Source organism: Struthio camelus, chromosome 4 (assembly GCF_040807025.1).
Source record: "Struthio camelus isolate bStrCam1 chromosome 4, bStrCam1.hap1, whole genome shotgun sequence".
Lineage (NCBI taxonomy): Eukaryota > Metazoa > Chordata > Aves > Struthioniformes > Struthionidae > Struthio > Struthio camelus.
Genome location: NC_090945.1, coordinates 79,468,350 through 79,494,085, shown reverse-complemented (window position 1 = coordinate 79,494,085; position 25,736 = coordinate 79,468,350). Strand labels below are relative to the sequence as shown.

The 25,736-nt window shown below is 37.0% G+C and overlaps 1 protein-coding gene across 6 annotated transcripts in view; it reads left to right on the top strand.

Annotated features, from left to right (window-relative positions):
- Positions 1-25,270, top strand: part of MAEA (macrophage erythroblast attacher, E3 ubiquitin ligase) — a 55,091-nt gene extending 29,821 nt beyond the window's left edge. For 4 of the 6 annotated variants that reach the window (XM_068943605.1, XM_068943604.1, XM_068943606.1 and 1 more), the window contains exons 4-9: positions 6,918-7,040; positions 10,061-10,137; positions 18,478-18,586; positions 22,675-22,808; positions 23,498-23,693; positions 24,095-25,270. In XM_068943605.1, the coding sequence (XP_068799706.1) occupies positions 6,918-7,040; positions 10,061-10,137; positions 18,478-18,586; positions 22,675-22,808; positions 23,498-23,693; positions 24,095-24,190 (735 nt within the window). In that variant the 3' untranslated portion in view covers positions 24,191-25,270. Of the gene's footprint in view, positions 1-6,917; positions 7,041-7,913; positions 8,028-10,060; positions 10,138-18,477; positions 18,587-22,674; positions 22,809-23,497; positions 23,694-24,094 lie in introns of all 6 variants that reach the window. The other 2 variants (XM_068943608.1, XM_068943603.1) reach the window with 1 other exon arrangement.
- Positions 25,271-25,736: the final 466 nt, after the last annotated feature.

Genomic DNA, 25,736 nt, shown 5'->3' with positions numbered 1-25,736 from the left:
TGAATGCTTGCTGTGTTACTGAATGCTGAAATGCAATAGTGAAGCATTTCTTGATGTGAAAATAGTGCTATTGTGCACATAATGTCTATATATAGTCAGTCTTATTCAAATGGTCGTTGGTCCATACACTTTGGGTAACAAACCAATTGTCACTTGAGGCATACTGTCCTTTTTCCAACTTCATATTGATGCTAATAAGCAATTAAATATTTCAAAACCATACATAAACAGCATCTTATGCTATTATGACTTAACAGTTTTAATGTATGGAACTCTAAATCTCTATATATTCTGCAACAACAACCTCTTTTACAACTGTTGGTCGAATGTTTCCACCAAGGTAACTTACTTTTCTGCAGAATGCTACCTTTTTCTATCTGAAAAGAATCTTATAGCTTTGTTTAGTCTTGCCATGAGCCTCGCTTTTTGTTTTAGATGAGCAGTCTAACTTTGAGGAAATCTCAAGGGGGAAGAGAAATGTGTTATTACAAATAACTTTATGAATAATTTGAAAATATCAAGTGTTGCTTATTAAATTAATTCAGTACTTGTTTCTAAGTGGTTTTTAGCCGCCTTAAAGATTCACCCTTCAAATGTGAAATAGGCTGCTTTTTAAATCTAATACATAAATGTTCATGCAAATCATAAGGGATTTTATCGCAAATCCTTCCTGACAGCTTTCCAGACTTGTGACTGGGGATGTCATAAAATAAAACTATTTCATCTGAAGCGTAAGGTGGAGCCTGATGGAGATGGCTATTGACCTGATTGCTCCAAGTCTTAAAATATCTTACATAAACTAATAACCTCATGTGAATGCTGCACAAATTGAAGCAAGAGCTGTATTGCTGCAAGAGAAGAGATGCTCTTGTTCTCTTTAAGGCATGTTTTTGACATGTGATCAAATGCAAGGTTGCTGTTTTGTGTGGTATTTGATGTAATGTATAAGCAAATCTTATAATCCTAAAACTATATGTAGTTGAAGTTCAAAACTGGACATGCTGTGAAGCAGGAACTCTTCTCACATATACTAATCTGTAAATCGCTCTCTCTTATTACTGTGAACTAATAACTCTTAAGTCAAAAATTTTAATTTACTTTACATGCAGTCACAATATAAAAGATACTTCCCTTTTATAGGGGTAAACACATCTCTAATGTGAAAAATGGGTGAGGGTTACTGCATCTGTGCTGATCTTTAAAATAGAAAGTGAGAACTTTTTGAAGAAGTCCCAGTGGCAATCTTATTGTCATGTTTGAAGAGATCCTTGTAAGTTATCACCAGAACCAAATTCTTAGGTGGAATTACTGAGCGTTGCTGAACCTTGTTATCTTGCTTTCACTTCTGAAATGCGGTCAGTTTGTAGCGAAGTGAATGAGCTTTGCCTGAGATCTCTTGGAATAAAAGACTTCTGTGCAAATACTTGAGCATACTGTCAGTAGTTGCATGAGTCCTAAGGAACAGGAAAACCAAAAAAAGTTTGATTTGCTGTTTGTTGTTCAGCAACTGTTGGTTTTTTTGTTGTTGTTTTGAATTTATTTGGTTCCTGTAAATGTTCAGATATATGTGGAACTACTATTGCTTCTTTCCCCCCTTGCCTCCCCCCACTTCACTACTGCATTCTAATTCAGTATAGGACCCTGAAGTTACAAACTCTGCTTAAGTTTTAATTTAGGCATGTCCACATCTGAATATATGGTTGTCAGTTTGTCACTTGCTTCAGCAATGTAACAAACATAGCTATATTTAATTTCAAATTCACATGAAACTAAAATAGCCACCAGTTAAAAACAAATTATCGTGCTACTTTTGTATGCATCTTCTCATTATTTCCCAGCTATTGTTCCTCATATAACTTTGGCTGTGTTTTTGTGAAGCACTTGCTTCTTCCTTGCTCTAGCACAAGCATATGAACTCATGAAATTCTGGACACCGTTTCATGTTCCTGGTAGTTTTGATACCTGAAACTAACTTCAAGTAACAATTATTTTTCATTACAATGCAGTTGTTCCAGGAGTTCTGGAAATAGTGGAGCCTGGCTTCCTGCAGGCTTGTCCTATGGCTGATGAAAGGTTTATTCTAAACGCCTGAGCAGTGGAGAAAAGCTTCAGCAGATCTCTCCTGTGTGGACTCTTTGATAACTAATAGTGAGGGTAGGCAGCAGACTTGCCTTCCAGTCAGGGTGGGTGCTGGGTCCTCTTGAAAAGAGGACACTTCTCAGGAGAGAAACCTAACAAAGAGTGAGACCCTCCGAGGACTCTGCCTCCGTCAACCCTTGCTTATGCTGACGAGAGACTGCAACAGCTGTTCAAAGAAGAGGACAGGCATGTACATGCTCAGGATGTTCTCACTGAGAAACCAATCTCAAAAAAAGAAAATAGAGGTGATGTACAGGGATGTAGCTCTTATGTATGCCAGAAGTGTAGTAATAACCATAAAGGAATCCTCATTCTTCATGGTATTTTGTACCTTAATAATTGGAGTTCTGTGCAGAATCATAGGCTGGGTAGCTTCCCTCCCTCGAGGCGCTTGCAGCTTAGAAAGAAGCAATGATATTTTAAAAGCTATATATATGTAAATCAAGGCAGAGCACAGGGTGATGGATAGGTATATTCTTTGTTTAAATAAGTCTGTCTAATTTCACTTAAGTATGTTCAGACTTCCAGTACAGTTCTCTCTAATAATGTTTTTCTCTGAAGTTATAGAGCCGCTCTAATGGAGTTAGGTAGTCATTTTATGGTAAAACTCATCCAGTGCTTGAATACTTACTCTTCTGATACCTGTTTAGTGACTGCTGCCTAGAAAGGAAGTGAGCTTGACTTTAGTCCAAAATTTTTTTAAACCAGAAATGATAAAATATAGGTGGTATTTCCTTGCTTGTACTAGAAGGAAGAAGAATGCTTATGCTGTAGCCTCTCTTTTTAATGTTTGCATAGTTGTCAGTAATACTTATGGCCAGAGTTTCTTCCCCTTCGGCCAATTGGAACTATTTTTCGATACAGTTGTAGAAGCATAACTAAATGAAGGTTTGACGTTAATCCATCTTCCTCCCAAAAGTCAGATATTCTGCATCTGTAAGCAAGTTAAGGCAAGGTAATTTAGGCACAACTATCATGGAGGCGATTACACAGGTGGCTGGAAAATCTGTGCTCAAAGTTGTGGTTTGATAACAAAACTGAACTCTGTGCAGTATAGGGATTCTCCTGTACTACTGCGGTTTTGGGAGTAAAGTACTACAATTTAATTTTCTAGTGTGAAAACTGAAATTCTGAAGTGAAGGTAAAACTTTCCAGTATTGCAAAAGATAAATGAAGACTTCAGAATTGCTTTTTAACTTGCACAGAAGTCGGAACGTATCTGGCATAATGCTGAATGTTTTGTCAGTCAACAGGGAGACGAAGCAATAGGTTGCGTTTTTTTCTGTTTTTGTTTTCCAGCACCTGCAAAACTGGTGATAATTCGTTAATGCTGAGAATTTTTTTTTGGCACCTAAAACAGTGTAAATATGGAAAGAGTTTTTACTTAACAGCTTATTAAATCTGATGTTGCTTTGGAAATAATGAGCGCGTATTCAATGTGTTCTCCAGCCTATACAGCTGCATAGGCTGTTGAATTGCAGAATACGTGCAGAAAACTTTTCAGGTTTGGGGTGCTAACATGGACGTTCTGACCTGAGCGTATGGAGTACCTCTCACAACTGCCAACACTGTTGCTGGTTTTAGTTCCTACAAAATGTGGAATACAAATAATTCTCCAAAATGTGTGGTGCTGAGCAGTGTAGAAGAGTTGTGCTGTTTCTAATAAAGTCAAAGTTTTGATGTTCCTCCTCCTATATCTTTAGTCCTAACAGTGAAAAAGCATTAGGATTAGCCATCACCAAAAAAGGAAAACAGGAAAGCACGGTCAAATTGAACTTGGGTCATGAGATGTGTGGGTTTCTTGTAAAGGTTTATTGCTTAATTTTATCTTAGTATTTTTCTTCAATCAATCTGCGTAATTAGGACTTTAACTACCTTTTATCAAATGCAAAAGCTTCTTTTTTCTCTATGAATGGACTTCTTCATGCTGTATTTATATTGTTCCCTCACTTGCTATCTAGTCAGTGAAGAAGAAAATCCTATTTATTCATGCAATTTAAATGTGATTGTTAGTTCTGAAAGGAACTCCCTTAATTAAAAAGGTTCTGTTCTGTCTTCTGGATGTGTTCCGTCTAACAGAGATGGTTGCTGACCTTTAACTTCTGTTGGCAAACACAAATCTAATTAGCATTTCTGTACCATATAGAATCTTTTTATTTTAAATTTGCAGAAGGAGGCTAGGATTTTTTTTATTATTATGAGAAGTTTTTTGCCCCAGCAGCAATTAGTCTCTTTTTTTTTTTTTCCACAGTTGGAAATTGTTATACTAACATTACATTGATAAATGCATATAGTCCCATTCCTTTCAGTAGGACATTAACATAAGGATAGGATTTTTTAAGTCTCTTTTTAAAAAAAAAAAAAAAAAAAAAAAAGCTACTATAAAAAGCTAACCAACAAGATGAAAAAATGACTTGTTTTATGCCTAGCATATCTAGCGCTTAGCTCATGTAGAAGAAAATTCTTTTGTTTTTAATTTGGTTTAAAAAGCAAGTGCTAGTTGTTAAAAGAACACATGTAGTTCACGTAAGCTTGCTACTTTCTTTGATGATACAGTAGTACTTTAATATTTTAAGTTGAATTGTATGTGCCAACTTCTTAAGGGACTTTTTTTTGTAAAACAACCAGTGATACAACCTGCCAAAAGGCAGAGGAAGAGTATGATTATTGTGAAGTCATGGAATTGCTTATAGTGGCAACAGGCTGGCTGGCTAATCTTTAACTCAGTAACTGATGAGAATTTCTTTTATGTGCATGAACTAAATGTAAAATAGGTGAATATGTATTACATCGCGTATAATGAAACTGTTATTAAGCATGTGGTCAGAAAAGACCATTAATAAATGAATAGGTACAATTAAGACAGAATTTCATCCTGGTTTACTTAACAGCCGTAAGTGTATGGAGATTTTGTGTGTATGTGTGTGTTTATATTTCTTTTTCAGGCAAAATTGAGGTAGCTTCCCATTAAACAGCTGTATGGAAAAATACATGAGCAAAAGATGAAAGCGGATGTGTTTAAATTAGACATGTTATGTACATGGATGAGTTACATGGGCATGAGGTTTTTGTATGGTCATCTTGGACTAGATGATCTCCAGAGGTCCCTTCCAACCTTGGCCATTCTGTGATCTTATTATCAAGTAGGGGGAATAATGCACTTTTTTCCTTGGAACTGCCATCAGAGATATGTTGAGTTGCCAATAGGGAAGATTAATTTTCTATTCTAGTAGAACAGTTCCTAAAAAAGACACCTCTTGCTGTAGAGTCACTTGGATTCTTCAGTCCGTTTGCCAATACGTGGATAAAATAGTTCCCCCTGCTGCCACCTTTAATGGGATGGGAGGAATCAATGTTAGGCTGATCTTAATTTCATTCTACAAACTTGCAGTCTGTTTAGCTCTGACTTCAGTCTGGCTTACCTGCATTTGATAACGCTCAGGCTGTGTGAGGTCCTTCATTCTCTTAATAAAACGGTTTTGTTGCTGTGGTCATGTGTCTTATAAAATGTAGTTGCATGTAAACTATCCTTGTTTTTTGGGGTTTTTTTGACTTGCAGACAAGTCATAAGGGTGAAGGCTTAAGGAAAAGGCTATACTTACTCCCTGTGCTCCATTGTGGAAGTAAACAGTTATTTACAAAAATGTATACAGGCTCCAGTCAGACAAATTGGAAAAATGGACCATTTCTCCAATAATATTAGGAGCTCCTGTGTTGGAGGGGGTGGCTAATGAACTACAAGATGTGAATGTGATATGTCAAACACTATTGCTATTTTTTAACTTTACCCCAGAAAGGTGTAAATTCTAAGACTTAAGTATAAGTCATATCTTATTCAGCACTTTTTAATTGTACAGTTTTCCACTTTTTGCAATGAGGTCTATGTACACTTAAACTTGGAATAACTTCATTTGTATTATCAATAAAGTATTTTAGTCTTGGATTACTATTTGCCATATACTGCATTATATGGTTTTAAAGTGTGTTTTTCTACAAAGTATGAATTGTCGCAACATGATGTGTTTATGCATGAGGTGCCAATTAGGAATGAATCCTGTTCATATATAGTTTGGAAACATCTACCTAAGTAAATCCTTTTCAGAAGAAGTACATGGAAGAAAAATCTGTAATAACATCTTAGAAAATAGTTTTATTCAATCACATTTGACTTGGTGTGTGTATAAATGTATAAAGCTAGTGTTAATTATGAAATAGCATAGATGCCTTAAAAGTTTACTCCAGGCAAATTTGATAATAGGTTACTGCTTTTTCTTCAAACGAATCTGCTTGTGAAGAGCACTTGAGGGATCTTGTGGCCTACCACCACTGGTTTTTAATTGAGTACATTACACCTTTGTTTTATCACTTCAGTCTGTAGGATGTTGTAGCCTGAACTATTGTATTGCTAAAGCAGTTAAAGGCGGAGCTTGCAAAATTAAAGAAGTGAGAGGAGCTGACCATGGGATCTTCTCACGTTCTGTGAAAATTTCTGTAGTTTAATCTTTACTCTCTTCTAGTTCTGTTGTGCAAGTAGAGTCAGAAAAATATTGTCGTTATCTCATTATCAAAATGTCATTACATGAAAATGAGGTCCTTGAAGTCTACTCTAATGATGTGTGTGTGTGCGCGCGCACGCAACAAGTGTTATCTTATAAAACAGAGGTCTCCAGAACAGTCTTTTATACCTGTATGTTTTATCTGTTCAAGAATGGATTGTTGTGTAAAGTATCAGTACAACTTAACCAGTCCTGCTTTTCATTTTTGTTTGTTTTTTGAAGGACCTGGTAAACATTGAGATGTTTTTGACTGCTAAAGAAGTGGAAGAATCATTGGAAAGGCAGGAGACTATGACTTGCTTGGCTTGGTGTCACGATAACAAATCCAGGCTTAGGAAAATGAAGGTATGAAAATGCAACATGTTAATATTTTACTTCAATTGCTGTGGTTTTCCAAACCACTTGAATATTTGATGTGGTCAGTTTGGTTTAAACTATTGATCTTGAATGAGGCCTTGTATAAAAGTAAAGACAATAAGTGGAAAAATTATCTCTTAAGGTGCAGGTTATTGGAGCTGAAGTAGCTTACGTGAATGCCACGCTTCAAACTGAGCGTAGATCATCTCATGGATTCAAAAGTTATCTCAACAAATTATACCCAAATAATGTTATTGACTTGTTTTTTAATATGATTTACAAAAATCTAAATACAAAAGTATATGAAGTCCTGATGCATGTAGATGTGAGTGTGTAGCTTGTTTTGCATCCTGCTGAGAATGTAGCTGATAGTTTTGGATATGAAGGTATCTTAAAGTGTGATGAGGAATTGAGTTGCTAAACTTATGTCCTCAAGCTTAACACTGTGAGAGAAATTTAAGACAGATTACATCTTCAGAAGAGCTAACTTGTTGTAAGAAACTACTGACTGAAACAGCTTGGATTTTTTATTTTTTTTCTTCAACAACAAAATGAGAAGCTGGGTCTAGGTTATAAACACAGTAAGTCTCTCTAGCCGTTGAATACTGTGACCTGAACGTACAGTGTATTTGTTCCTGTGCAGTTGATCTAAATTCCCTTGTCTCTTAAATTCTGCATTTAAAACCACGCTGTAATCGTTTATAGGGCTTGCAGAAATCTGTTTTTAACTGATATTAACCAAAAACCCTGCCTCCCTCAAAGATGTATGTCTTATTTTTTTTTAAACTAAGCGCTTTCTTTAACCAAAAATGTTTGAGTGCACTTAATGGTAAGCAAAGAGTGACGTTCTCTGTCACTCAGGGGCGCCAAAATGAGAATGAACCGAAGATGGGACGCAAAAGTAAATCGGCCAGTGATTACTCTAAAGAAAATGATGATCTTGTTATGGAAACCATTAAAGGAAAACCAGAATTGGTATGTAAACACTACTGCATAATTATACTGCTAAAAAAACCTGTGTAGTCTTCATGTGTTAAGTAATACAAGAAACAAAATCTGAAAGTCTTAATTTTTCATCACCAATCTTTAATAACAATGAATAAAGAAAAATCTTCCCCATCCCTCTTTTGGAAAAAAAAAAAAAATCTATTTCTGCAAGCCCTACTTTTTATATGAAAAGCTAAGGCTGTGAGCGATCAGAGCTGGAAGAAGAGAAATCACTGTGCTTCTTTTTGAAACACAAACCTTTCTTCTGTTTCTGGTTGCTTGGCTACTGATCAGTGTTAACTTTCTAAAATCCCAGCCATCATCTTACTGCAAGCTTAATCTGAAAATGAGACTGTATGTTGGCTTGGGAAAGCACACAGTCCTAGAGCCTGTGCATATGTGAGCTATCCAAACTGATGTGAATAGCTGCTGTGGAATTGTCTGAAGGTATGCGAAGTTGAAATATATGCATCATCTGATTGTCCAGGACTTTTTTAGTTGCATTTCTTTGCAGAATTGATACAGCCATTGGCTTGCAGCTTACTTGAAGAGTTTTAAAAACCAAAGAGTAATTCTGAAGATTGTTTTGGGATGTGGTGCGTTTTTTGGTTTTTACTGTTGAAACATTTTAATGATATACTAGGCCCCAGGATTTAATATCAATAACAATTAAAAAGACTGATCACTCTATATTTTATAGAAACTTGCTTAAAATTTTAAATTAAGATCTAGGTGTGAATAATAGGGTATTTTAAAATATCCTATTTCAAATTTCCAAATAAAATGTAAGGAATTTTATTCTTTGCTAAACATGTACTTACGTACAGGAAAACATGAAGTTGGAAAGTAATTTATTTTCTACACCTTGAAGAAGTATACTTTCACATGTGTCAGAATGCATCACCCTTCATTTGTTTGTCATTTACCTCTCAAAATTTTAGAGCGAGTGATTGGAGCAGTGTGTGCGTTGGTGACCACAAGCAGTTAAATGATAAAAAAAAAAAATTTGGAGTTGCTCGAATTCCTGCTGATGTCACTGAGGAATTTTGATATTATTGTGCTGATAGACAATAAACAAAAGGCAACTATTCATTAGAAGCATGGGGGAAGAAAAAACTCTTGTTAAATGGAGCAGGGTAACTTAAGGAATACCCTTTTGTTGAGATTCAGAGAACTTTGCTTTTGGCTGTTTCTTTCAGGTAATAAAACAGTTGACTGTGTCCCTATAAAGAAGCGTAGTGACTTGTTCTTTTATGGGGGGGGGGAGAATCTTTTTCTTTTTAATTCCACATATTCAAAGTTTTTTTATAGATTTTGTGAACTGGTGATGGAATTTGATTTAAAGGGACACTGTCAACTTCATTAGGCTTCAAATTTTACCTTTTTCCAAAAACAGGTAAATGCCACTTGGTTTTCGTGTTTGAGGTTTGTTTCCAGCATGGCTTTTAGGCTTGACAAGGAGAAAGGGATAAAAGTTTAAGGGGGGTGGGGGGAAGGGGGAAGGGAGAGGTCTGCAGCAACCTAAACTCTATGCTGCTTTTTGTGTTAATACAAGGGGACTTTCAAAATAGAGTTCAAAGACTTGCTTCTTCCCTGCAGTCTTCTTGGTAGGCCCCTCTTGTCTTAAATTACCACCTTGCTCCAAACTGTTGAACCTGCTACTTTAAATTGTAAAGATAGTTCAAAGAAACCAGCTGTAATTCTCACTTGCATCCCAGATGATGATGCTTTCAGTCATGAGGGAAAACTCAATCCCTGCTAAACACTGAAGTTTTGAAGGAGGCAAGAGGAGGAGGAGTGTTTTGTTTGCTTTTGGGGAATTCTGTGCTGATGTCTTGTCCATAGTCAACACTTCAACTTTTTTTGCATGAATACCTAAAAGCAAGCAAACAAGGTTGCATGTTATTAACACTGATTTCTTTTTTTTTTTTTGTTGTGCACACCTAGTACTTTACATACATAACCTACTGTGCAGTGCAGTTTTGGCACCATCTAAGACCCATTCTTGTCTTTAATCTCAGAGCTGTCTGGAGTTCAGCCTAAGGATTCAGGAGTTCATTGAACTCATTCGACAGAACAAGAGACTGGATGCTGTGAGGTATGAAATTAGGATGCTTACCAAACAATTTTCTTAACAAGATGCTGTTATGCTTCATTAGAAACATGTGACTTATTGCAGCACTGAGAAGCTCCACTGCAGCAAAGGATCTTGCTAGCGTTGCTGTAGTCAGTCTCTGGATTTAAGCTGGGCTTGAAAATTTAAAGTCATGACCTAATTCCAGATGCACCTCTTTAACAACTTAATGTTTTCACTGAAAATCTCTGTTTTCATACTCTTCAAAGTCAAGGGTTTTAAAAGTTGATGTGTTTTGTATAACAACTATATTTTCTGGTGGCATACGATGTAATGACCATATTTATGCTTAAATAATTTTCAAGAGGTGCATCTAGCCTTTTGTAGCTTCTTGCATTGCAATTTTATCATTTAAAAAAAAAGTAAAGCTTAATCAAACATTAATCTGAAGATTAATGTTTCAGTTCTGACTGAATTCTCTTTCTGTTTTATTATCTTCATTAAACTTTTGTTTTAGGCACATCATGCTTTAGGCCAGATTTACCTTTTGTATTGACTGGCTACTTTGGAGTTCTGTATTGTCTCCTATGTAAGGATAACTATGTTACGTTATCCCCATTCGCCTCCCCCTCGCCCCCAAAATGAAGAAACCAACTCAGGATTTCTCTTAATACCTTTTGAGGTAGTCTGTTACTGCTTTGGCAAGGAAGTAATACTGCCCAAGGTGATGAGTCAGTATGAGTCAGTAGCTGAAGCGGAGTCGGACCTAATCACCGCCTGCATTCAACCACAAGACAGTTAATCGTTCTCTTTGTAATATCAGGACGTGAAGCAATTTATGCCTGTAAGTTAGTCGTCCTAATTTAAGGTGTTGGAATAATGTTCCAGGATAACACAGGACACAGTTTCCACTGAAGTGAGTGAACCTTTGATACTGGGCCTGCCGAAGATGTTGAAAACTCTCATGAGCAGTGTTCTTGCCAGCACTGTAAAGCGTGAGGCAGGTGGCAGAGGGAGCGGAGCTTGCATGTGAACAAGGGGGAGAGGAATTACAGCACGTTCCAGTTTGTAAGAAGGTTTAAACTTAGGGCCGGGTGACAAGGTTTATGGTGACTTACTGCTTTGCTGATACTTTCCAGTGATAACACAGTTGCTGCTTAGTGTTTCGGACAAGTTTCACATTGCAGTTTTCAGTCCTACTGACTTTTAAAGCCCTACTAAGTACTCACACAAACAAACAAACGAAACCACTACTACTGAAACCAGCAGGAGGCTTGTATAATTTTGCAGAAAAGCTGCTTTCTGCTCAGACAAGTACAGAGCAATAGAAAACAAAGTATCATAGCATGAGTGCAGACTGTCAGCTCACTCAATCCCCAGTTTTCAGTGTAGAATGTTCTTCTACAGGACAAACCAGATGACTTACCTTGAATAGAAAAGAAAGTAAAGTAGGCATATGTTCTGGACTATGATTATTTTACTCTACTCTTGCAAGCTGATGTCTTACCGTAGCCAGTTTTTTCTGGCCAGTCGTCGTATGTCTACAGTGTGACAAACTACCTAATAGGTAGCCCATTGCTGCGTATTCTGTTTGGTTTTTTTAGATAATTGCTTGCTTGGTATACCATCACGCAAAAGAGAATGCATGAAGCAAAGCCAAAGTGCAGACTTTAAGAGCAGTCTAAGCAACGTTCCAATATAAATGGGATTTGAATCCCATTAGAAGTATTAACCTATTCTATGGGGTGGGTGTTTGGTGTTTTTTTTTTTTTTTTAATCCTAATTCAGAATATTTCTCAGCATACCTTCTTTTAGTTTACCTGCTTAGTGCTGGGAATTGCATAACTTGTTCGAGATTGGCTTGGAACGGCCATAGGCTTTGGAGTACCTCTAGGTCGTGTGTTTGAAACTGTTTTACCACTTGAAGATTACATACCCTCTCTAAGATCACTACAGGGATTTAGTACTTGTAGTAAAGACTTCTTTTGGAGGGGAGGGAGGGCAGCAGAGAGAGAAGTAATATTAAGCTAATGATGCAATGTTTCCAGCTCATAATGTTATCTCAGTCATCTTGGGGGACTCTTACCTAGGACTGTAGGAGGAGTCTGCATTATTGAATTAGACCCAGTGAGTCTATGGTGCTTCAGTCTTGTGGTGGCATAAGCCAGACCACAGAGCAATAGGAAGGGTAATTAATGATGGTCGCTGAAGTAGTAAGAGAAAGAACATGGTGCTCATTTTATGATAGTGTGGGTATGAGTTTAATATTAAACTCTAATAGCTACTGCCTGCTGAAATAAATCTACTGTCAATCTATCAAAAATGTAACCAATGTCCCATGAAGAGGGTATGGGTAAATGATTGATCATAATGGATGAGAAAACTTTAGTTGCTTATATAACCTGAAAAAAGAGGAGGCAGTACAAATATGTTGCAAAGCCAGTCTAATACTAACACCTCCCCAATATGACTCACCTTAAGTGTTATAGTATGTTGGCAGTTGTTCTTAATTTGATTCAAATCTAATGCTTGCTTTCCTACTTTGCCTTAGTTCCGCCTTAATCTTCATTTTGTTCACACTTAATGCAAATGTGCAGCTTTATAAACTCCAGCTGAGTTTAGCATGTTTATACCTTAAATTTGTTTTTCTTATACGCTAGCACTTAGGTATTTGCACCTGCCCTTTGATAGGTCTCTTGAATGCTAAGGAATTCAGTTGGGTGCTTACAAAAAGATGAAAGAGACTCAACTACTTGATCTGTCTTCTGAAGCCTTCGAAGCTCTTTATATCCAATGAATGCTATGCCTTTGTGCCATTTAGCTTTATTGTCTGCTAATTTTGCTTCTTTGCCAAGTGTGCAGTCATGCATCTTAAAAATGAGTAGTTGGTGCTCTAAACTTATCTTCTTTGAGCTGCAGCTTCCTTATGTAGCTTGGAAGCCAGAGGGCAGGGATAGAGCTGAAATAAGGAGATGGGCAGAGAACTGGGACAAAGTGGATAAGGTCATTCTGTATTTTATTGTTGTTGCTGGAAACTTGTTTCCTTTTCCCACAACAGAACTAGTAATACTTGTCAGGTGTTACCTGCATCATTTTAGGACCCAGCACTCTTGGCATGGAGTAACTTGTGGTATCATAGCCTTTTATTGCTTTACGGCCCTTTCTTTCATCTTTAGGGTGTTCTCCCCAAGTATGTTTATAAAAACACATCGAAGTCCTCTGAGATTTAAAATTTACTGTTCCTATATACACTCCAAATTCCTACATACGTTCCAAATATGTAATGTTATTAGGAGTAAAACATGTGTATTCTACATATCTATTGAAATTCAGGGTGAGACAAATATTTTTAAGTTAGGCAATTAAGACTTTCAAGTGAAAATAATGGTGCTTCAACTTTATATCTGCAACATAAATGAAAAAGAGCTGCAAAAGCCCTTCTGTATCTTAATTCACTCCTTTTTAACAGAATGAATTCTCCTAGCCTTGCACGTTCCGAGTTCGACATCTCAATGCTGTCTTTAAAGAGCATGACTTAGAAAATGTTAATGTCTTCACCGTTTCTTTTTACTTTGCTTTAAAATAAGTAGGTAATGAATAAGGTAGTATGTTTTAGGAAGGTGTAGCATAAATTGCCTTATTGCTTCTAGCAAACCATTGCAACTTGTGTTTTTATTAGCTTGCTTCTGTTAAGTGCCTGCAGCGGGATTCTTTCAGTATTGTGTCCGTGGTGCAATAAATAGGTCAGGCATCCATTAGAAAGCGGAGAAAGAGGCTGTTTACCAAGTAGTTTCCTGTATGAGTGGAACTCGGAGAGCTGACATTTTGTTGAAACGCAGCTGGTGTTTAAATAAGTTTGAAAGCTTTGCTTGCTGCCTGCTGAGAACCTCTAAAGTGACATATTGCTTTTAAGATAAAACTGATGTGAGCTTTAAAAATATATATCTTATTTAATAACAGTGTTTGAATTTCTGTAGCTTTTTAGAATATGATGTGTGCAAACTGACCTTGCTTTAAAGTAGCTTATCAGAGTGGTCTTGAAAGTGCCAAGTTTCGTGAATGTACAAAAACTATTTGTTTAATACTAAGCGTGAATCTCTCTTGAGCTTAAGTGCATCACAGAGTTTAGCCTAATATACTCAGCTTTCAATTCCTGCAGTCTCCTATTTCTTTTCCTAAAGCCAATACCTGTTACAGTAACAGTGAATTAATGATGACAATTTCACGCTTTGGGGGCTTTAATTTTATTGTGAAAACCTGACAGCGTTCTGCTACTTTGCTTTTATAGGAAGCTAAAGAAACATAACGTGTTCTTAGCTTAAAGCTGAACAAAACACCTTGTGCACTTGTTCTTGGGATATAAAGGACAAAAAGGGTAAACAAAAATAGCCAGTGACGTGCAGAGGAGGAGAAAAGGGCGATGGTCTACTCATTTTAGTAAGCTTTCCTCCGAGCCAGCAGAGGGTGAACATGTGCAGCTTGTTCCTCCGTTATCTCTTTGGCCTGGTATTTTAGTTAGTTTTGCAGGTTTTTGAACAGGTGCGTAAGTACAAAAACCTTTGAGGCACTTTGCTAGCAGTCATAATGGTCTTTTGAGATAAAGGTGTTCAGGCAAGGGTCACTGAGCAGAAAGGACCGAGTCTTTCCTTGGTAACACCTTCTGCCAGTGTTCAGTTATGGCTAATTTCCGACAAATGTGTTCGTTCATGTAGAAGGCCAAACTCTGTATAGTTTGCTTTTTTAAAATGTATTGTACCCAGGGCAGAAAGTAGATTGTAAACCCTAAAGTTTTTATAAATATCCTCTCATTCTTCAGTTTGTCAAATACAGTATATGTTGGTTGCAGCTACTTAGCTGGAGAAACAACTGTTTCAAACAAATAAGAGCAGACTTTGTCCCTGTAGGGCTTACAGAATTGTTTTGGGATTTGAAAAATATAACTTTCTATCTCTTACTGTAGGGTCTGTTGCAAGAGTTGAGTTAGTGGTCCCCGGCCATTAAAAAGATAGTAGCACCCTCTGCTGCAGCTAAAGGGACTTGTGTGCACTAATGGCAGTGAAAACATTGTGAATAAACGTTGTAGGGTTCATGCCTCTCCACCCCCAAGAGAATCTGAGATGAGGTGTCGTTTCTACGCTCTTCCCTGACCATGGCAGCTCTTCGGAATACATATGCTCGGCTGGAGGAGATATAACACAAACATACATACATACATACGTGTGTGTATGTATATGTACTAAGTAAGCTCTAGAGAAGAGTTTCACCTTGACTGCCTTCAATTAGAATCTGACCTTTCAAAATTTAATCAAAATCAGGGCACCATTTTCCTTTGTAGTGTCACTTGGAGACAGCTGTCGTTTGAGAAGAAGCAAGGGTAAAAATCACACGGTGTTGTCTTTCAAGCGAAGTTGTCTGCAGCAATGGGCCTCCTTAAATTGGTGGCAAAAACTGCCTTCACCCAGATCATTGGGAAGAAGCGTTAATACTGGTCTTCCTACAGCTGATTGCAGAAAACATAATGGGAAGTAGATGAAAGGTGGTCTTGTCACTAGATACCCGCAAATAAACTTGCTGAGAAGAGACATACGAAAGCAAAACATTTGGGTTTTGAACTTTTAAGTATGATGCATGGAGCCCTGGTTCTGTTTGCACTTTTTGGAATCTTCTGTTAAATGCATAGCTGTGTCTTCTGCTTTCGAAAACAATTGCAAAAAACTGGACACATTTTGTGACATCTTACAATCTTCTACTACGATTGCTTTCACAGGATGTAGAAGAGCATAAAGTTTTAACTAAAACACAGAAAAGATGAAATTAGCTGAATGAAAAGGGAAACTGTGAATAAAGGTATAAGGGCAAATAAGAGATTATTTAAATGAAGTTTTGCATTCATGAGTTCTCACATCGTGAATACTGTTTCTTGCTTCCTAAAACTAACAAAGACTTTGGAGTGCCCTGAATTAACAAACTTGTTTCTCCCTTTCTAAAGGATGTTTTGCTTCATTTTAACTTCTCTGCATTGGTGCTCCGAGTAAGAAGTTCGGCCGTTAGCATTGGTGGTTTTGTGGGAAGTCTTTTCCTTGTTCTCTTAAGGGGCAGAGGCAGCAGGGAAACTCGAGAGACAAAAACCAATATAAGGTCATTTTTAACTAATTCCTTCTGGCTTAACCCACTTTAGGGAAACTCCTATGTCAGACACTCTATTTTTCCTTCAGGAATATTTACAATTTTAAGACGGCCACCATACTCCAACTCATGTAGTACTTATCAAATGATCAAAGTGGGGGTTACTGAATGCTCCTCTTCTGGAAGGCCGGCGCACACGGCGTGATATGTAGCATATGCACAAAACAAGGTGTTAACTCTAGCTTTTTTGAACACATAGAGCGAGCGTGGCCAATATTCACTTGTTGCAGCTCAGGGCCTCCAAAAGCAAGGTGGGATATATGTTGAAATCCTGTCTGTAAGAATGAATTGAAGCCTGATGGGAAGGAGGACTGTAATGCTAGCTTGAGGCTGGTACAAAACAGAAATACCACTGTGCTTTTAATTTCAGAGAACACCAAAAAAATTGATAACGGCGCATTTGTTAAGATCACTTTCTCTTCTTTTTCATGCATGCGCACCCAGTAGGTGTTTTCTTAGTTTATGATTTTTTTTTTTTAATTTAGTTGGTAGGTCTGAATTCTTGCTTTGCCCAAGATTTCTTTTAAATAGCTATTATTTTCATCTGCGACTCTGCACCAGCACTTGTTTTAGCTTTCTCCCAGCATGTTCAGGCTGCCTAGTCTCTTCTCTCAAGCCATGGATTTTGTACTTCAGCTATCATAACACAGTCATCACCCAGAGAACAATATTTACATTCCTGAATTGCTCACTCAAAGTAGGAAGTTGGGTGGACACAGTCTGCCCCCCTCCCCCCCGTAACTTCCATTGCTTCCTGGTTTGGGTGGGAGAGGAAGTAGGAATACGGAAACACTGCTAAAGAAACTGTTCTCATGGTATTGATGACATAGGTATTTTTTTCTGGTTTTAAATTGGGTATTGCACTGACTATGACTGACTATGACTATCTAGTTTGTTTATCTAATTCAACCCATGAAATCGTTGAGGAATACTGAATATTTCTGAAACTAATTTAAAACTTTAAAAAGATTTAAAAAACACTTTTTTTTTTAAACAGTTAGAGCACAGTCTTAGTTGGAGTACTTCCGAGAACTTGGTATCTTCCCCATGTTAAAAAACCAGGGGGAAGATGCAGCGTAGAGAAGAGAAGAACTTTTTCTATGCTTCTGCAACGCCAGAAATTCAGTACAGTCCCTATTCAGCACTCAATCTACTAAGCAACATCTGTGCAACCACTGAAAACAGGACCTTTAGTGGAAAGGCTGAACTAATTGTGCAGTTTAAAGGCAAGAGGACTCTCCTGTAGATCAATTATATATTTGAAGTGTTGTTCACCTTTAAGTTTATATTTAAACTCCAACTTGAAAGTTGATGATCTTGGGATGACCGCAAAGGAGAAGTTTCCATACAGTATTTTAAAGAAGTCACATATCCTTTATAATCTGATAACAATTCTCTGGTTTCTTAGTATTTATTTCCTGAAAGTTAACAAAATTCCACATTTTGCTTTGAATACATTCTTAGTAATTCTGTCACTTTTTTCAAATATACAAATTTTCAGCCTTGTTTGTATTTTTTTATAATCAGTGTATGTTAAAGTACAAAAGCTTGTACTGAAGTTCTACTTTTTCTACCCCCTCAGGAAAAAAAAATGCTGCTTTTAGCAAGTTTTATGTGGGTGACTTTTTTTGTTTTTCTAATACATTACCCTGCAGTTTATTGTACTCTGCACAGCAAATGATATTACCTTCTACCCCATACCTGAAGATCACTTGTTCAAAAGTAAACACTTCCTCAAATGTCAGTGTAAACAAGGTAGATCACGGAGTATTTTTAGTGTTTAAAGGTATGCGACAGCTGATTATAAGACCCCACTTTTCTTGCAAGTGCTTGCAAAAGGAGTAAGCGCAGTACCTTGAGCTTGCATAAACTAAGGCGTTTCTTCTAATAATCATGGTTCTGTCATTCTAACTGTAGGTGGAGTTTTTGATAAGAAATAAGTATTTTTGTAGAAGACTTCATGCTACAGCAGGAAGTTCTGGTTCCTAAGAACCACTAACATTTAAAATCATTCTTGAAGTCTTGTTCACAGGATGTATTTTTCAAGCCCTTTAAATGAATAGCCTTATAGATTTTGTGTACTGAATGCAGAGCTTCTCTGAAGTTTTGTACAGTTTAAAAATCTTAAATCACTTAAACAATTTTATATCTAATAATGTTCTAAATTCTGTATTTCAGACATGCAAGAAAGCATTTCAGTCAGGCTGAGGGAAGCCAGCTGGATGAGGTTCGACAAGTGATGGGAATGTTGGCTTTTCCTTCAGACACTCATATCTCCCCCTATAAGGTAACTTTATGCTTAAAACCCAGTGATACAGTAGAGTACTAAAATAGACTTTTTTTACAGGAAAATACAACGATAAGCTGTAGATAGAACACTGTTCTAATTTTCACTTTCTAAATTCCATCCTTAAGTCCTTAATTTTAATAACTAGTCCTTTCTTGTTGATCAGTCCAGGTAGTATTTGTATTGTTATTGCAGTTGGATCTTAACGGTAATGGATGGATTCCCCCGAGTTAGGCTTTCTGCAAACACAGGACTACAGTTCTCTGGGGCTGGAACCTGATATGCAAGTGTACGGCTAGAATCAGAAGATGGGAAGTACAGGGAAACAATGTAATGGTTCTGATCAGCATACTAAGCTGGGGTCTTAAGATGCTAGCAGCAGTTCATAACTGTGGGTGTGTGGTGTTTTTTTTTTTTTTTTCCTTTTCAAATTAATGTTCTTACTGTGGTTGGGGTGAAGAAAGGAAAGAAAAGAAAGTTGATCTTTTTCAATGATCCAAACATGGTATTTTCTATGCTTAAAATTAAGTGTTCATTTATTTGAATTATACAAACTAATGTAGATATTAGTGGCAATAACTTTATGAATTTTGCTCGATTCAAAATTAGGTAGGTAGCTACTGTTTCTGCTCAGTTTGTTGTTTGGCCACGTGCTAATTCTATCTCTTCCAAGTTGTGTACGTGGTGTGGTTTTTTGTTGTGTTTTTTTGTTTGTTTGATATACTTGGCTTTGGAGGCGGAAGGTAGATAGTAGTTGAGCTGGCGCAAAGCAAGACAATTTTCTGAAATGCCAAGCCAACGTATGGCAATGCCGATATAAACATATTTTTAAACAGTTAATGATGAAACTAATAGTATTTCAAAACAAAAACGCACAAAAAGCCCCAACAGAACTAGTGTGAATGTCTCGGATTCCATGTTTGGTGTGAGTTAAGAGTATAAATAACGAATGTATTAAAAGACCGGGCAGCTGTGAGACAGAACTCACGATTGTTTTGCTAGTTAGAGTGAAATAGGCAGGAAATAAAAATCCTGCATTTTATTCCAAGTGCTAGTTTGGAGAGAGAGAGCAAGGGGAAAAAAGCTAGTACTGTTTAACGCACAGCCATCCCACTGGAACAAATTCCCTACTACTTATTATAGATCTGACTTAAAAATTCTAGTTTATGGGAGTCATATGTGGGTCCTCTAATAGTTGCTTACATACACAGAAAATCGTAGAGTGCCAGCTTTTTTGGAGATACCTTAACGTGTTCACTAGGGGTTGTGGGTATAAATATGACTTTTAAAAATTATTTATCGTGGATGTAAAAAGTTGTTTGTCTGAACATATCAACTCTAAAAAACCAATTGATTTTTGTTAATCCAAGGGAGACAGTATCTTCTATAACCACAGAATCGAACTTTTTCCTGCTTGCCTTTCTATCTTTCAGGACTTGAGGAAAACTTCTGAAGTTAAATAGATTTAACTTTGTGGGAAAACAAGCCATTTTCTTTTTTGATGTCCTTTGAACAAACTTGTCTCACTGTGGCTAGAAATATTCCAGCCAGGCATATAGTGAGTTGCTATTTTTGTGTCCCATCACCTAGGCACTTGAAAATCATAGGTTTCTTTTAAGCATAAGTAGCGCTTTCTCTCTCTGTTACGGATCCTGCAAGTAGCCTGTCTGTTACCCCTTCTCTGGAGTTGCCTTAGGGTCCGAACAAAAGCTTCATCCTGGAGCTCTGAGAACGTTTTGGCCTTGTAGAGGACAGGCGGTAGAGCAAATGAACATGCAATCTGGTGACAGAGACAATGCGTTTTGATTTTTTTTGGCCTTTTTTTCTTTTTGCAGAAAATGTGTATGCATTTCTTTTTGCCTTCATGTGTATGGATTCTTCGCTTCAGTTCCCCTTGTGGGTTTGGAGCATTTAGGAGTCAGCCAAAAATTCCATGTTATGTCCATGAGTCTTTTCTTTTGCCTCTGAATCTTCCTCGTGGATTAGTCTCATTCCCGTGTCAACTGCTCTTCTTTCATCCTGCTGTTTTTCTTGTTTTACAGTAGTTGATCGTTTTTTCCTGATAAAAACTTTTTTTTTCCCTTCCCTATCTAGTATTCCTGGTTGGTGGAGGTGGGTGTGGGGTTTTTGTTTGTTTCCAATCCCTTGAAATCCATCACTTGAGCCCTTTTTCGTCTTCTACGTAATTTCACTTCCCAAACATTTGTCAGAAAAACATATCCAGACTCCTTTACCTGAGCTGCGTGTGCTTCTTTCTCCAAAGACGTTCCCAGTTTAATGGGAGCTGTGAAAACTTTGAGCCTGTCCCCAGTCCAACAGTTTTATTGTCTCTGTGTTCGTGGAGATTTAGAATTTCGTAATCTCAGCTAAAGCTTAGGCTATTCTCAGCACTATTAGCTAGTTCAGTTTGGGGTGGGAGGGAGGAGGGCTGGAGAAGTACTTCTCTGCTTGCTCAGGCAATTGCTGTCAAAATCTAGTTTCACAGTTTTCTAAATGTTGGCTCTTTGTACTTTTGCAAGATACTGCCCAAGTTTCCCTTAAATGTAGTTCTGTTAATACGTAACTTTAGGATAATGATGAGACATTTATGAATAAAATATCAAAAAAAAGTACCATGATACTATTAAAACTTTTGGAGAAAGATTCTCAGGCCACTCTGATCTTCCTGGGGAGGGAGACTGCGAGCACACAGGTTACAGTGGAAGGTAGTGCTGGAGTCGTACCCTCTCCAGTCCCTCTTTCTGGAACCACGGAGAGGCAGAGTGGGCCAAGATGGTACAAAGGGCGGCGTAAAAACTAATCTACGTCATAGTAGTATCAATGCCTAAAAATTTTGGTGTAACGTACGTTTTGAATTTGATGCTGTTACTCGCCAATGTATTGTCTGACACTAATTCAGTTCTTCAGTGATTTTCTTTAAAAACTTGTTTAATAAACTCAATATACTAAAAATCTGTAATTGTTTGTCCTAGTTGCCTCAAAGCATGTACAGTTGATAATACTGAGCTTCTTTCTAAGACAGATCAACAAAGTCTTTTGTCGTAACAAGAGATGCAGGTTATGGATACAAAGGAGAAGGACTGCTAGCAGAAAAAAGGATTAGATTTTTGCCTGTGTGGCATACTCTAACTAGTATGTTTTCAAGGGGTCTTAGTTTCTTGTATGATGCTTTCTCAGCGTTATATTGGTGTTCAAAATATCCTTGATTTCTGTGGATTTAGTTCTCGTTCCTGTGAAAATCAGCTACTTACCTAAGAACAGGGAGCAGTAGTTTAAGTCACAGCATTGCAATGTATATTAAAGATTTCTTCCCTTAAATACATGCTAAGCTTTTTTTCTAGCCAGCAGTTGTGCCAGCTTTTCAAACTAAACCACTACTGCCACTCCCAATGAACTGATACCTATTTGCACTATATATTGTTTAACGGATAAAAGTGTTATCAGCAAGAATTAGCCTAACTTGAAGTAGAAATGCTTGTGACTTTTCAAGATAAGTTTGCCTGGTCCTATGTCAATGGTTCCATGGCTTTTAAAGAAAACATTCCACAATACTAATTTGGCTTCGTAAGTAGGGCAGTGTTTGGAAAAACTAAATACCACAAAGAGCCTTACCAGGATTTACATACCTTCGTTAGAACATTTGGTAGATGAGGGACAGGGGAACTAGAATCTACACATAGATCTCTTTTGGTAGAGCGAGGAAGAGTGTATGCACATAAGCGGTCCTATAGACTTTTGTATAGATAACTGGGTTGGTTCTGCTACTGATACTGTAAAAATGAAAGCATTTTCTTTGTGCTAAGATCTTACATTTTTGAAGTTCATGTGTGCACATATAATAAAGCATAAGTTTGGAATTTGATTATATCAAATAGTGTAGAACTTTATATTTCTAGTAAAGTAGTATTAAAAGTTACTTTCTTGATAAGTAGTCATATTGAACATTAGCATGTATATTTTTATTTTGTAATTCAGTCTTGTGGGTTGTGCACAATTTACCACTCCTAGTTCTCCTGCTTCCTATGCCATCTCCCCTTGCTTGGGACAACTACACTGAAAACGACTTACAGTTGTGTTTTTTCTAACAGGATCTCTTGGACCCTGCTCGATGGAGAATGCTGATCCAACAGTTTAGATATGATAACTACAGACTACATCAGCTGGGAAACAATTCTGTTTTTACTATAACCCTCCAGGCAGGCCTTTCAGCTATAAAAACACCGTATCCTTTAATGCAGATATTGCTGTTGAGTCCAAAAAAAAAGAGTCCTTCCCCCTGCCCCTCTCTCTTTTATAGATATTTTTGAGACAACTCAAAGAAGAAATCTGAAACTTGCATATTTTTCCTTACAGATTGTTTAAATGGAGTATGAATTGGCATCTGTATTAAGGGCAGGTGGTAACAAATGGGGTTATAGTATTAAAAAAAAAAAAAATTAAGATAGATTCTGCATTGTGCCTACATACTAGCCTATCCTTCCATGTGCTGTATATTAGGAGGAATATACTTGGAAATATTAGTGAGTTGGGACAAAATGTTTTTTTGAACACTTACACTTTTCACGCTCTGTGTGTGTGTCTCTTATGTGAGCATGCAAATGTGTTCTACATCTCTTGAAACGTAAATGGGTTTACTACTCCCTATGGTGTATTAGAGAAGGACTGATGCTACTAGTATGCTCTACAGCAGAAACTTTCTGTGCAGGGTACCGGACACTTGCTGCTCACTCTTGTTCCTCCTTGAACTTTTTTTACACGTGCACATTAAACCTGAATTAAATAGTTCTGTGAACTGTATAATCAAGTTCATATTTGCACAGTTTACTGTCTCTCTTTTCCCAATGTGCGTTACTAACAAGCTAATTCTTGTTACATTCTCTGGTGGTTGTTCTTTAACTTGCTATTAAACAGACAGTGTTATAAAGAGGATGGGAGTTCAAAAAACCCAGACTGCCCTGTGTGTAGCAAATCCCTGAACAAGCTGGCTCAGCCTCTGCCTATGGCACATTGTGCCAACTCCCGACTAGTCTGCAAGATTTCAGGGGATGTAATGAACGAAAATAATCCTCCTATGATGCTACCAAATGGATATGTCTATGGATACAATGTAAGTGTTTAAATCAGTGACTTAAAGTCCAAAAGAGATGTGGTCATAATAACTTCCTATATCAAAATAAGAGCTTTTAAACTTTGATCAGAAAGCTAGAAGCATCTTTTGTATTAACAAAAGAAAAATAACTTTCTGCAGTAATTCTTAAGAGACTGTATACTTTTGCGGTGAAATCTGTCCTTAAAGAAGCTAACATCTGATTGAACGTGTGAATTCTTCCGTTCTGGAGCATGAAAATGTGTAGTGAGAAACTTCTGTGGGCAAAGGTATTTTTGACTTCAGACTGCAATACCTGTATTAAACAAAACAAAAAAATTTTTTCCCCAGTAACAGTTAAATAATGTTTTGAGTTGCATTTACTGTTGTGAATATTATCTTTTGATTTCACTTTTTTTCAGTCTCTGCTTTCTATTCGTCAAGATGACAAAGTAATTTGCCCAAGAACCAAAGAAGTCTTCAACTTCTCACAAGCTGAGAAAGTCTACATCATGTAGGTCCATAAAACACATGATGAAGTGCCGCTGGAATTTTGACACAGTGTATATTGGCATACCCTGTAAAGGGGGGGGCCTTAATGTGTGGCAAAGAAGCAAAACCTGCCACCTTGGGGATCAGACCTGTCGGTGGCATTATTGTTTCTTGCGACCAAAGATCAATGAGCAACAATAAACACTCTTTAAGAGAGGAATTATGACTTAAGTTTGTACTTGAATAAAAACAGAAACAAATTTTGATTGTTAAGGTTTTGTAACATAAGGTCAAAAATTGGACTCTTCTCAAAAGTACTTTCATCTTCTAAAGGATAACTTTCTTTAAAGATGAACATTTGCACTGGGGGAAAAGTTACAACAGATCTGAAATTAAATCCATTTTCCTTCCCTCTTTTTCACAATTGTCCAAGACCCTTTTGTTATCAAAGATTTCAGTACTACAAATATGTTCTCCTTTAAGCTCCTCTTTGCCTTCTTTATGATCCTCTCGTGAAGTAATCCTGAACATGAATCATGTAACTTATTTCCATGGGAAGATGTTGATGTCATTGACACAAGACTGGCTTCTCTGGAGGATCAACTAGGAACTGGTTTGAAGGAGTGTGAAGTCTTTTTCCAAACCCAAATATTTTAAGGAGGTTGCATAAGTATCAAGAGAAACTGAGAACATTTCAGGCAAAGTACTCTGCTTGTTTAAATGTTCTTTTTCCAGTCTACCATAGTGTTAAAGTCCTTCTAAAGTTATTAGTTATGTGCATAGGGTTCAATATGAAATCATTAGTGCTACTGCCTTATTTCTTGCTTTGAGAATGTACTCACATGAAAATGAGCTGGTATTCTTAAGTGTTGGGCGAAGTTTCTGAAGATGCCTTGCAGGATGATTACATAATTTTAGGGTCTAAATAGTATTCATTACTGAAACTAATAGTTCAATTTTAATGACTACAGAACACATCCTTATGACTTTTCAAGAGAATTAAACCATTGTAGTTTAAACAAAACCATATTGTAGAGGTTTGTATTTAGCGCTTATTTTTGCATGTTGATGTTGATTAGCTAATAAAAGATTGTAAATGTAAAACATGTTAATAAAAATTGTTTTCCATTTCTTGATTATATAAAATTAGAAAGCTGCTTTGTATTTAAATATAAACAAATTTAATTTTTCATTTTTATAAGGGTCTCTTAAAAGGAGCAACTTCTGCCCATTTTTCCAGTGTTCTGCAAAACTTAGAGTTTAATCACAGATGTTGTTCTTCAGGCTTATAAAATCAGACCATCTCAGTCAAATAAGTTTTTGGTTTAAACTTTTCATACATTAAGATGACACTGCAATTGACATTCCTATGAGAAATTTTTCTGTCACTTCCTTTGAAGATTGTCTAATGTCCTGGAGGCTCTCTGTTAAAATGATTCTGTGGGAGATGCATGATGTGGGTGTTCTGCGTATCCTTGAGTGCATCAAGGAAAGAACTAACAAAGGATATTGTGGATAACTTGCATTCATATTCAGCACTTGCATACAATCCATTTATATATTTGTAGTGTG